Raw genomic sequence first — 13,597 nt, 5'->3', positions numbered from 1 at the left:
GGGAACTTCCCTGGCTGTCCAGTGGTTAGAGCTCCACACTTCCACTGCAGGGGGCATGGGTTCAATCCCTAGACAGGGAACTAAGATCCCACATGCTGCATGGTGGGCCAAAAAGTAAAAGCCTGGCTTAAGTATTAGAAAAAAAGATAAAAAAATAAAAAAGTAGGGAGGGAGGTCTTGAGAAAGGGACTGGGCAAAAGCCAAGTTCTCTTTTGGCTAGACCTGTTCTTATATCCAAATGGGCAGCCTTATAAAAAAACAAGTTATATCTTAGAACTGTGGAAAGCCAGTGCTGGATTCAGTCGATCATTTACTTCAACCTTTTCAACATCTGAGACCAGAGGAAGGGACCTGGCATGCTTGAAGTCAGAGCAGTGGTTGAGTCCCTGGACCCCTGACTCCTAGTACAGTGCCCTTTGCACTCCCACATGCTTCTTCAGTTTCTACACTAGGGTTGCTCAACTTAGGCTCTAGTGATATTTCGGCCTGATACTTTTGGGGAGGGGCTGTTCTGTGCATTGTAGGATGTTTTGCAGCACCCCTGACCTCTATCCTCTAGGTGCTAGTAGCATTCCCCCATCCTAGTATGACAACCAAAATTGTCTCCAGACATTGCCAAATGTCCCCTGAAGGGCAAAATTGCCCCTGTTTGAGATCCACTGTGGCATACACTTTTTAAAATCCTTATAGGAATAGTCTTCTTTAGTCATGGATCATTTTTTCTAACCCCAGTGCTTAGCGTTGCCTCTTTATAAGAGGGAATTAATAATTTGGAATTAATTAACAGTATCACTTTAATTATTAATTAAATTCTTTATAAATTATAATTTATAGTTACATTAATTTAATTATACATTAAATTATTAGTTAACAACATCACTTTGCTGACAAAGGTCCATATAGTCAAAGCTATGGTTTTTCCAGTAGTCATGTATGGATGTGAGAGTTGGACCATAAAGAAGGCTGAGCACCAAAGAACTGATGCTTTCGAACTGTGGTGCTAAAGACTCTTGAGAGTCCCTTAGACTGCAAGGAGATCAAACTAGTCAATCCTAAAGGAAATCAATCCTGAATATTCACTGAAAGTACTGATGCTGAAGCTCCAATGCTTTGGCCACTGATGCAAAGAGTCAGCTCATTGGGAAAGACTCTGATGCTGGAAAAGGTTTAAGGCAGGAGGAGAAGGAGGTGACAGGATGAGATGTTTGGATGGCACCTCTGACTCAGATATGAGTTTGAGCAGACTCTAGGAGATAGTGAAGGACAGGGAAGCCTGGTACGCTGCAGTCCATGGAGTCACTAAGAGTAGGACATGACTTAGCAACTAAACAACAACAACAAACTATTAATTAATATTAATTAATTATTAATTATTTGGCCTGGAATGGGAACTCCCATTCCTTACTCAAGTTGATGAACATGGGAACATTATACCTCCTATCTGGGCTGTTCCTCCACCCTAGACATCCCTCTAGCCTACACTAGACTTCCAGGGTTTCTCAGAAGATCCTCCATTCCCTTGTACCCACCACAGTAGGAAAGCCTCAGGTCCCTCTGATCACTCATGGGCCCCAACTTTAAGACCCTGTTCACCCATTTTTCTTCAATACTACCCTCCCTGATAGTCAGCTGGAAAAATAATTCTTCCTGCAGGATGGCACTTATATTCATTCAATCAACAAATCTTCATTGAGCAGGCCTGTGCTAGCTGATAGGAGTCAACCTGATGGATTATGTGCCTGGGATTGGTCCTTCTCTTAGTCTCCAGGTTTTCAACTCTTCTTCTGCAGTCCACACAATATGTCATTTTAACAGGGGCTTACCTGGAGCTTGGCAAAATCAAAACTATTTTGCAGGAAAGTATAGCATACAGTATCAGAGAACTCACAAGTTTTATGTAATTTGTGGTTGCTGTGAATATTGGTGGGACATTAACAATTGTGGCTTGCTCTGGGTTAAGGTGTGGTTGAGACAGCTGTGAGTTATTGAGCACTTGCCATGCACTTGGGGCTTCCCTGGTGGCTCAGATGGTAAAGAATCTGCCTGCAGCGTGGGAAACTCTGGTTTGATCCCTGAGTCGGGAAGATCCCCTGGAGAAGGGAATGGCTACCCACTCCAGTATTCTGGCCTGAAGAATTCCATGGACAGAAGAGCCTGGTGGGCTACAGTCCATGGGGTTGAAAAGAGTTGGTCATGACTGAACGACTAACTTCCACTACTCCCAATGCACTCAAGCAATAATGCCCCTCGTTTCTCCTTCATGTGAAGAAATGGATGAGTGAGCATGGAGGATAGAGTGATGCCAGATAACCTTGACTTTGTCCTAACACATAGGCAAGTGTATGACTTCACACTATGATTCCCTATCATTAATAAAAACAATTCTTGCAGCAGGCATCATAACTTATCATGATACCACAACTGGGAACCAATGGTTCAGATGGCTTTTAAGGTTTTTTTAAGTCTCAAGAATCCTCTGATTCTTCTAAGGTTTGGATATGTTAATGGTGAGAAGACATTTTGATTGCCCAATTCCGAAGGTGTACCCAAAATTGTCACAGACATTTGAATTTCATCAGATTTGAAACGTGTAAACAATTTGTATCAATAGTTGAAAACTGCATCTGATCATTTATTTATCCCCAAATGACATCCTTAAACAGAAGGGCTGTTTCCAGTGACAATTATATCAAAGCCCAATTATCATTCATCTGTGTGTTTTGAAATCTGAATTTCCATATTGAATGATACAACCTCTTTCCACAATTCAAATTAAATGTAAAATACAAAATATGGTTACACAAAAGAGTGAAAGCACTACATTCTTGGAGCCATCCTCCTGGCTGGAATTATAGTCTTGCTGTAATTCAGATGTTTACCCCTCATAGAGATGCCTTTTATGCAAATATAAATGCAATGATCCTCAAGGTTTCCAAAATTTATGTTGGTTTTCACCTGAGTCAAGTCATAGAGCTGAACAGTAGTAGCTCCTGCTTGGTCAGATAGAGCAAGAATAAACCAGCTTGAATTTTCTATCCAAAAAGCAGTATAGAATTGCTAAATTCAAGGGGAAAATCAATGCTAAATTCTTACTGATTTCTTATTTTAGCAGCATTCTGTTTTCTTTTCAAAGTGGGTCTTTGGTCATTACTATCAGTATAGCTATATCCCCTTAAGCAATTGTCAAAAACCTCGAATGGGCTTTAGAACCAGTTCAATTCTTGTATTACAGCATATCATTCCAAAAAATTAAATCTAATTAAAAATTAACTCTTCATACACCTGTGAAAACCTCATGGTAGTGTTAAACAATTATCTTAATGTAACATGATTTACAAATGCAAGATAAATTATCCTAAAACTATACTGTAATACTCATCTTTCAAAATAAATATTGCTTATTATTTTTTGCTTTTGTTTTAGAGAATGCTAAGTTTCTTAGGCTACTGATTCCATTCAAAAGAATCTATTTTCTTTGTACCCAACTTGATGGCTTAGGATCATTAGTGTCCTCACATCTGTTGTTCTTTTTTAGTTGCATTTTTTTTCTAACATGCAAGTACCATTCATATCTTTTTTTTCTCATGTGATTGTCATGATCATCTTATGAAGAAAGAAACTGAGCCTCAGAGAGGTTAAGGGGAGCCAATGTGGCTGGGTGGTCAGGGGCTCTAGCTCTGGAGTTACCCAGTCCTGGGTGTGAACCTTGGCTCTTCTGTGTATTATGTGACTTTGGGCAAGTGACTTACCATCTCTCTGCTTTGTTTTTCTCATCTATAAAATGGGGATGATGATAGTATCTACTTTCAAATGGTATAGTTAAATGAGAGGATTCAATGAGACATGCATCTTAAATCCTCCCCACTCCCCTCCTTCTCATCACCGTCACCATGTACATCATCATCTTTTTTTTTTTTTTTTATGGTGCTAGTAAGAAAAAGAGCTGAGATTCAAATCCAGGTCTTCTGTCTCTGTTTATTTTACTGTTTTGTGAAATTGCTGAGTTCAGCTTGTCCTGCTGAATACCCTCCATGTGTTTGGAGGTCCCACTTGGAAACTACATTCTCTGCTCTCTTTTCTTTATTCAGTGATATCAACCAGCCAATTGCCCTGTGCTTCCTCTGCAGCTTTCATAATAGCCCTACTGTCTGTATCAAGGTGCTCAAAAGGAGTTTTGAATTAGTGGATGAGGTTAATTTTGAAACTTGCAGAATTGGAGGTCTTTACATTTTGTTCTTGCTCAGGTACATTATGGCTAATATGCCATATTTAGTCCTGATGTCTTTGAGCAGTCACATGGTCTTATATCTTTCTTATTAAACACATATCATCTAGTAATGACTACCTATTATTATAATCTTCTTCAGATATTTTTTGAGCATCTTCTATATGCTGAGCACCATATAAGCACTGAGATATGCAATAAGGCATTATTTCTCAGAGTGTGATATGTGTACTATCAGAGTTGATTTCAAGTTATATGTATAAATGAGTGTTCTTTAATAGTTATATATTTATCACAATTTATGTTATAATAAATAAAATAGTCACCAAGTCTGTGATTTCAAAGATATTATTGCTTAGGACACACTTAAAATAGATATCCCCAGGGTATACCACCTTAACTGGATTATGTGAATTATAGGTGCATGTTTAGTTAATACATGAAAAATGGCAAAAATAAATAAATAAATAAGAAAGGTGGTACTAGATTATTGAAGTCTGAGACACTCTACAGTGAGGCAACAGATATAGATTTCTTATTGAGAATCACAATTTTCAGCAAGATTATTGTAAAAATACGAATGATCCTTGAACTAACAAGTCACAGAAGATCCCTTGGAGAAGGAAATGACACCCACTGCAGTGTTCTTGCCTGGGAAATCCCAAGGATAGAGTAGCCTGGTAGGCTACAGACCATGGGGTCACAAAGAGTCAGACACAATTGAGTGACTGAACACACACACACACACACACACGTGTCACAGTAGAGGAAACTCAGGGTTTGAGTCCTGGTTCTGCCACTGGCTCTGGCTGCATGAATCTGAAAGAGTCTCCTTGGACCTTCCCAGTCCTGTGACTCGTGAGCTTCCTACCACTTCCTCTCCCTGCTTCACACAAGAAGGAGAGGACTCACTTGTGAATCCTTGGCAAATAGTAAAAGCACTGATACGAACGAAAGGAGTTGGTGACACGTTTGTCTCTGTGTTATTTGCAGCGATGATTGTTGGGGAAGATGAATGTATGCGGTTCCTTAGTTCTTTGTTTACCATTTGTTACATGTATTTTGGTTCATCTCAGGCTGAAGAGAAAAAAGTTTCTGAGAAGACTCTTCAGACCCCACTTTTGCCATCCCCCGTGGCTGATCATGTAAAGTGTAACATTTTGAAGGCCCAGCTGGAGAACGCGTCCCGAGTGAGTGCCCAGGTGCGTGCCTGCAAGCCTTTGATTTTATGTCGCGAGGTTTCTTCAGTGACATGTAGAAGAGATGCTCTGGGACTGCTGTGTCAGTCGGGTCCAGCCAGGACAGGAACCATACCTGTTATGTGAATAGAGCTTTTAATATAAAGAGTTATTAACCAGTGTAGTTATTGGGTTGGCCAAAAAGTTCATTTGGGTTTTTCATAACATCTTACAGAAAAACCTGAAAGAACTTTTTGGCCAACCCAGTAGTAGCTGGGGAAGTAAAAGGGCCAGCTCTGTACGCTGTGGTGGGTCTGAGCTGCCACTGGCTGCTACATCTGTTGATCTCCAGTGTGAGCTCAGTTGGCCTGGCTGGCTGAGTGGGTGTCCTTCCTTCCCCACACTTCTTTGTGGGACTCACTAGAGGGAGGAGGACAAGGCTTCTTTCAAAATCATATGGCGTGAATCCTCCCAGGCTTGTTACACTGATGTGAAAGGACAAATTCTAAACTCTTTTGAAGGCTCTAAGTGCTATGTGAGCGTGGAGCTGCTTATTATTCCTGGTCTAAAAATGTGAGGTAGAGAATTAAACTGTGGGTTTGACTTTTCCTACACCATCCTTTTCTCATTCAGTCCTGAGCTGGCACGTAGCAGGTACTCAATAAGAGTGTGAATGCAAGCACTGATTGTATTTGAATGATTAAGTATTAATCCCCATGATGGGGAATGACTCAAGAAAACATTTTTTTTTGTTAAATAAACACCAAAAACAACAAAAAAAAACTGGTTATTGACTGAGTACTTGATGATCTACCTCTTTGATACACCTTCACATTTCTATAATCCTTTGAATGTAGGACACTTGGGAACATTTTTGCATGCCAAGATATTAAGTTTTGACTAACCTGCCTGTTTTCTTTAGCAGGTTGGAAAAGAGGAATCAACGTTTGTAAATATTAATAAGAAATCCACTCTTCAGGACACTAATGTAAGGTCTGTTGCGTCTTGTTTGAATGGGGAAACAATAGTACCATCAACATTATTCTCAAAACGTTACTCACGAGGGCATTTGATAATAAAGTAGAGAAGAAAAAGAAAACTGAGAGAATGTGAGCCTGAAGAGAGAGAGAGAAAGACTGTCTCAACTTCCTTTATGTCTCAAAAATGCCACTCACTCTGTTTTAATATTTCTACCTGCTGTACGAACAAGTCATTTTGAGTTGCTTCTCAGGCATGTTGATCTGACCGTCAGTCCCCTATTTAAAGTCAGGGTAGAGTCCATACTCCTTAACAGAGCAGAGGGAGCCCTTCATGACCTGGCTTCTGCTCACTGTCTCAGCTTGGTTCAATACTCTTCCCTTGGTCCATTATCTGAGCCCCTGGAAGTACTAGAGTCACAGATGTTCTTTAAAGCCTCCAGACCACCACCAACCCAAACCCAGAGAAAAACCTTTCTTTCCTAATCTCATAGGAAGTAGACATTCTTCACCTCTCTGTGAATAATCACCTATAGGTCATGGCAGCCCCGTGGACACCTTGGCAGTCTGCTAACACTGGTGGGGTCTCCCTAGGATAAAGTTTCCTAAAATGTATCCAGGAAACACAGTATCTTGTTAAAACCAAAAACTACAGTCCTACTCCAGACCTTTCAGATCCTTTGGTGGGAGGTAGGGCAGTACTCTTGCCTGGAAAATCCCATGGACGGAGGAGCCTCGTAGGCTGCAGTCCATGGGGTCGCGAAGAGTCGGACACGACTGAGCGACTTCACTTTCACTTTTCACTTTCCTGCATTGGAGAAGGAAATGGCAACCCACTCCAGTGTTCTTGCCTGGAGAATCCCAGGGACGGTGGAGCCTGGTGGGCTGCCGTCTATGGGGTCGCACAGAGTCGGACACGACTGAAGCGACTTAGCAACAGGGCAGTGTTGGGGAAATGGCGGGGGTAGGGGTGTTATAGTGGGGAAAGGCCAGAAACAAGAATTTCAAAAAACACCTTACATAATCTAGGAAACACTACCCTGGGAAATTCTCACACTTGATGCTAAAAATAAAAATGAATATTTCTCTATGTTATCTTATGATGCCTAGTCCATTTTCTTGGTATAAATTTGTCTTGCTTCACAGACACATACCCAGCTGCCTCTTGGTCTTTTTGAAACCTTAATTCATCTCCTCCAACCCTGCCCTACTGTCCACTTCATCGTTTTCCTCTCTTGGTTAATGTCACTATTGTGTGTGTGCTCATGTGCTCAGTCGCTTCAGTCATGTCCGAGTCTTTGCGACCCTATGGACTGTAGCCGTCAGGCTCCTCAGTCCATGGGATTCTCCAGGCAAGAATATTGGAGTGGATTGCCATCCCCTTCTCCAGGGGATCTTCCCGACCCAGGGATCAAACCCACATCTCCTGCGTCCCCTGCATAGCAGGCAGATTCATTACCAATGAGCCACCAGGGAAGCCCCAATGTAATTATTACCTACCTGTTATTCAAACCTGATGCCTGGGAGTCCTTGGCTTTCTCCTATTCATGCCCTCATCTAATTGGTCACCAAGTCCTGCCAATTTGACTTTCATATTATCTCCCACATCCATCCCCTCCTTATCACGACCCTCTTCCCAACCTACTCCCAGCCCTCAGCATTTCTCATCCTGGATAACCACTACTACAGTTTTCTAAGCTGCTCCATCTGGCCTGTCCTCACCAGCATCCTTTGTTGCTCTACGGGCCTTTCTAAAATGCAAGTCTGACCATGCCACTCCCTTGCCAAAAACCTTCAATGACTGCCTTTGCCTTTATATAAACAACTCGGCTTGAGGCACCTCATGTGTGGGCCCCTGGTTTCCCCTCTAGTCACAAGCCCCTGATCTTCCCCTGGAACTTTACCTTGTTGTTCAGTTGCTAAGTTGTGTCTGACTCTTTGTGACCCCATGGACGGTAGCATACCAGGCTTCCCTGTCCTTTACTATCTCCTGGTGCTTGCTTGGATTCATGTTCATTGAATCAGTGATGCTATGACTTTACCTTATCCATCAGCAGATCTGGGTCTCCACTCTGTCTCCCACCTTGGAAGTCTTCCCTCCAGCTGGTTAAGTCTAAACCCCTCCTGGAAGCTTTCTAAACACCACCCATTCCACCCTAGCAAAGTTATGTGCTCCCCTGAGTTCTTCCAGGGACTGCATTCAGTTGCCTCTGGGGGGCCAGCTTGAGGAAGTCATGAACCTAGAATGCATTGACTCTATTTCATATTTGCTCATTTATGTTTCTTTAACATTTATTGCACTCTGGCCACATACCTATCACCACCAAATTAGGCACTCAGTAGAAGGGAAGATGGAGACCCAGACGTGTTAACTGACTTACTAGAAGTCTCTTGCTGAGAATCTCAGTTTGTTTTGATGTCCATTGGTCCCAGAAAGTAATTACTGTTTTTTTTTTCTTTAAGTGAAATCACTCAATCATACAAGTGTGTAAAAACTTTTCCTTAAAATCACAGTTAGGAGTAAGCCCATTGGTTAACTGGCAGGTTTTTCTTGAGGAAATATAAAAATGAAACTTAATTTTTAACATTTTAATCTGGACATAGAATTAAAATGTTTTACAGTGAGTCTTAAAGGTCTTCTGATTATATATATTTTTATATGAACTACTCCATCATTCTTTATCTATTTAAAAAAGGCATTCTGTGCTATGTTTGAAATAACTAGATACTAGATTACTTACTTGGAAGTAAAGATGGGCTATCCACAGGTTTCCCTTTACTCTTTTCACTGGCAAAACCTGGTTATGAACAAAAACCTAATATTGGGAAGGGGGTGTTTTGGGCAGAGAAATTTCATGTGACACCCCAATCATGTTCAGTTCCTGCTTGCTGTATTTTCCTCCTTGTAATTTTTTTTATTTTGGCTTTTGTGGTATTTTTAAATAATTATATGTAATAGGTAGAGTGAAGAGGAGGAAAAAAATGGCTATCTTGACTATCAGTGTTAGTAAGGTATAAATAACTGAGAAAGCAGTCCCTACTGTCAAAACCAGACCATAAATCTCTTTGTTGGTGTTGTTCTGCTTTTCTGATGTGTCTCTAGAAGTCCTATTCCTATACGTGTGGAAACTACACAACCAGCTATGGAAAAGCCGGAGATCAAGCCTCCCCGAGTGCGGAAGTTAACAAGACAATACAGTTTGTGAGTTCCATGCTGCAAGTTTTTCAGTTATAACAACAAAGGCGATGCCAAATGTCCAGTTGTAAATGCTTGTTAGCCCTTTGCACCCCTCCCAAAGGACCACCTCAAAAATATAGTCTGTTTTCCAATGTAAGCCATAATGGTGCTGGATCTTTCTCCCTGAAAACATGACACAGGTGGCATATGCATTCTTTATTGACTGCTATATAACAAATTACTACAAGATTTAGTGGCTTAAAACAATCTGCATTTATTACCTCACAGTTTCTGTGGGTTGGAAGTCCAGGCATGGCTTAGCTGAGTCTTCTGGGTCAGAGTGTCTGTTAAGGCTGCCTTCAAGATATTGGCAAGGGCTGCAGCCTTATCTGAAGGCTCATTCATACAGTGTGGGGCAGAACTCAATTCGTTGAGGGCTGTTGAGCTGAGGACATCATTCCTTGCTGGCTTTTGGCTGGAGGTTGCCTTTAGTTCCTAGACATGTAGACCTCTTCCACTTTCTCTATAATAGAAAATACACAAGAAAAGCCAGAAAGACTTCTAGAAAGGCAACATCACAGCCTTTTATAACCTAATCTCAGACATGACATTTCATCACTTTTGCCCTATTCTCTTCATTAGAAGCAAGTCACCAGATCCAGCCCACACTTAAGGGGAGGGGCTTCCTCAGGGGCACAGATAGCACAGGAGGAACATGGGGAGCTATGTCGGATGCTGTCTCCATCGTGCCTTAGTGAAATGGTAGCACTGTCTGTCAATAGAGCCAAAGCTGATGCCTGAGCAGTAAGAAGAGCTCTATTCCTGTAGGAATTCCCTGGTGGCTCAGTGGTAAAGAATCCACCTGCCAGTGAAGGAGACGTGTTCAATCCCTGGTCCGAGAAGATCCCCTGGAGAAGGAAATGGCAACCTACTCCAGTATCCTTGCCTAGAGAACCCCATGGAGCCTGGCATACTACAGTCCATGGAGCCGCAAAGAGTCAGACTTAGCAACTGAACAACAACAACAAGTTTGTGTAGGAAGAACTGTATTCCTGTAGCAGGAGCCCATATTCCTGTAGGAAGAACCATATTCCTGTAAAAGGAGTCCATATTCCTGTAGGAGGAGCCATAGGAGCCATATTCCTGTGGGAGGAGCCATATTCCTATGGGAGGAGCCATATTCCTGTGGGCGGAGCCCTATTCCTGTGGGAGGAGCCATATTACAAAGTGTGCCAGCACCAGCAGGACCTGTCCAGTCCTATTGAACTTAACAAAAGTTTCCTAACTCCCTTGTGCACAGGGATATTCTAGGCACTGTGAGAGAAGAACAAAGTGACTTTGACAATTCCCATGCAAGGACTTAAATTTATTAGAGGGAAAGACAGATTGTAAATAATTTTAATCCAAAGAGGACAGGTAAATGCTGCAGTTAAATGTGGTGGTACGTTAGTAAAATCACAATGGTTGTTCCCATTTCTTGACCTCAGCTATGGCCCAGGTATCGTGTCTGGATATATAATTGGTCAGAGAGCTACAAGGGGATCTTTGGGTGCAGTGCGAAGCACGGGGCTCTGAGTTAGAAAGGCTTCTTGTTTACTGTCATAAACGCTTGGGAAAATTACTCTTTGAATCTCTCTGTAATCTGTAAAATGGATAAAGATTTTGTGAGGGTAAACATGAGATAATATGGGTAAGCTCTAGCAAGGGACCTGGCTGAAGGATGAGTTAGTTCCTCTTGCTTTCTTATTGTGGACCTGAAGCCTCTAAAAAGGTACCAGGACTACAGTGTATAGGACAAGGAGCAAACTGTAGATGCAATTCTCCAACAGCCGCCTCTGGCCCGCTGCTTGCACCCTGTGAAAAGGAGAAGGGGGAGTGCTATTTCAGGGAAGACACATTCCACCTCATTAGCTTTAGTAGAAATTTCTGGACCGTATAGCAGCTGTATTTCTTTCCTAGGAAAGTCAACATGAGAAACCTTCGAATAATTAACATTCCTAATGCTCTCTGGGGGACAGATTAACCAATGAAAAATCTGCTTCCCAGAGGATAAAGCTGGCAAGATTAGCCTTTCATTTTACATTTCGAAATTCAAAATGTTATTATCACCCATTCAGGATATGTAATCATGTTGAAAACAGTGACTAATAAATGGCCTGGAAGGAAAGAAAATTTAGCTAACTCACCAAATTGCCTCTTTTAAGGAAACCTTTTTTGAACCTCTGATTTCATGTATATATCTTAAGATACCCCAAAGTATTCTGGTTTGAAAATCAAAGAATTGCACCATTTTCCCCATTAGTAGTAAATAGAAAAATTAACAGATGGGATGTTCCCAGTTTTGCATTTTCATCCCATAAATAGTTCTTGTATTGTCAACACTAGTTACCACTACTTTACTCATCTCTTCCACTCACAGATATTGATGAAATTAATAAACACATGGTTAAGGGATATAGATTGGAAAAATTAAGATTTCTCATTCCCTCAGAAATAATTCTGCATCATTATTCTTGACATGTGGGAAGGTGTGTGCCTTTTTTAGTGGTTACAGTATTCCTAGTCCCTGGGTCAGAATTATATGTGCTTGTTTGGGTTTTAGGCTACTTCATCAAAGCATCGTGATATTTAGGTTCTCTGAACAGGTTTTCAAACTGCTACTTTTTAGGATATAAACAAAAATCTCAGCTGTGTTCTTTTCTTGAAATACGACATAGGGAGGAAAAGTGTGGCTGCTGTATTTAGAGTGAAGGAATTAAACTCTGCAAAGGGTTTAAGGCAGGTAAAAGTATATCTTTATATTGAGATCAGCTGGTATGTTTAGAAAATGATGATCTGCTTAGTTTTCCCCCATAAATTGAACTTTACTATTTATTTATAGTGTAGGGACTTCCCTGGCTGTCCAGTGGTTTAGATTTTGCCTTCCAATGCAGAGGGTGTGGATTCCATCCCTGGTAGGGTAGTTAAGATCTCACATGCCTTGCAGCCAGAAAACCAAAACATGAAATAGAAGCAATATTGTAACAAATTCAAAAAAGACTTTAAAAATGATCTACATCGAAAAAATCTTTTTTAAAAAAGTAAAAATAAACATAGTGTAAAAATCTGAAACTATTCAGGCAAGACAGAAAAATCCAAAGAGAAAACAAACTAATCCCCTAGAATCATACCATGAAAAATAACCAATGTTCACCTTTATGACTATTACTCTAGACATTTTTCTTGCCTTTCTTTAAATGAAAGGAGTCATTTCAAAGAAAAGAATCATACCATATGTAAAATTTTACTTATTAAAATATTTCATGAATTGACCTTAGATACCATGTGTTCATCATACATCACATTGATAACATAAGCTATCTAGCATGGACCAAGACCTTAGGTGTGCAAAGCCACTTATTCAGCAGGATATTCAAGGGTCCAGGGGTTCTCTCAGGAGCTTGTCAATGACCAGTGTTTCCTTTGGAATGTACAGAGTTCAAGCAACTGGGTCTTGCTGCTTTAGCACTTTCTTGCACAGGCAGGAATCTGGTTGGCAGCAGGCAATAGGGAACCTGTCTTAATTTTTGTAAGTTTGAGAAAATGCTGTCCATGCCAAGAGTGGAGGATTGATGGTGCTTCTCTTTGCCAGGATGATCAGATCAGAAAGGCTTCCAGCCTTGGCATATCTTGTGAGAAGTCAAGCTTTCCCCATAAATTCAGGCTCTGGAGATAGGCCCCAGGTGCCAGCCCAGACTTCTCCTCCCTCGTGGTGACTTCCTGTCCAGTGTCCTTTCCATCATGGGTCATCCCGTTTGATCAGAGAGGGTCTAAAATCAGAACTACTTGGCCTCAAGACAATTGTGCCCAACTCCTCCTTTATAACCAGTTTATCACCAAAGGGACTGTTGCTGTTAGACCATAAGAGGAGTCTTTCATTCAAAACAGTAGGTTTCTACAGTTCTTATATTTACCCTTCTATGGGAGGCTACTCAGAATAACATCCCTTGGTTTGGTGGTTCCTCAAAATGTTAAACATAGAACTACTATACAACTCACC

The 13,597-nt window shown here is 41.1% G+C and overlaps 1 protein-coding gene across 8 annotated transcripts in view; it reads left to right on the top strand.

The window, feature by feature from the left end:
- EPB41L4B (erythrocyte membrane protein band 4.1 like 4B) overlaps positions 1–13,597 on the top strand; it is a 136,958-nt gene that overhangs the window by 100,629 nt on the left and 22,732 nt on the right. For 5 of the 8 annotated variants that reach the window (XM_081526219.1, XM_081526187.1, XM_081526207.1 and 2 more), the window contains exons 18-20: positions 5,302–5,427; positions 6,329–6,396; positions 9,484–9,582. In XM_081526219.1, coding sequence (XP_081382345.1) covers positions 5,302–5,427; positions 6,329–6,396; positions 9,484–9,582 — 293 coding nt within the window. Of the gene's footprint in view, positions 1–5,301; positions 5,428–6,325; positions 6,397–9,483; positions 9,583–13,597 lie in introns of all 8 variants that reach the window. The other 3 variants (XM_081526214.1, XM_081526198.1, XM_081526230.1) reach the window with 1 other exon arrangement.

The sequence above is a fragment of the Giraffa tippelskirchi genome, chromosome 1, assembly GCF_054371585.1.
Source record: "Giraffa tippelskirchi isolate mGirTip1 chromosome 1, T2T-mGirTip1v1.2.pri, whole genome shotgun sequence".
Classification (NCBI taxonomy): domain Eukaryota; kingdom Metazoa; phylum Chordata; class Mammalia; order Artiodactyla; family Giraffidae; genus Giraffa; species Giraffa tippelskirchi.
This window is presented reverse-complemented; position numbering and strand designations above follow the sequence as displayed.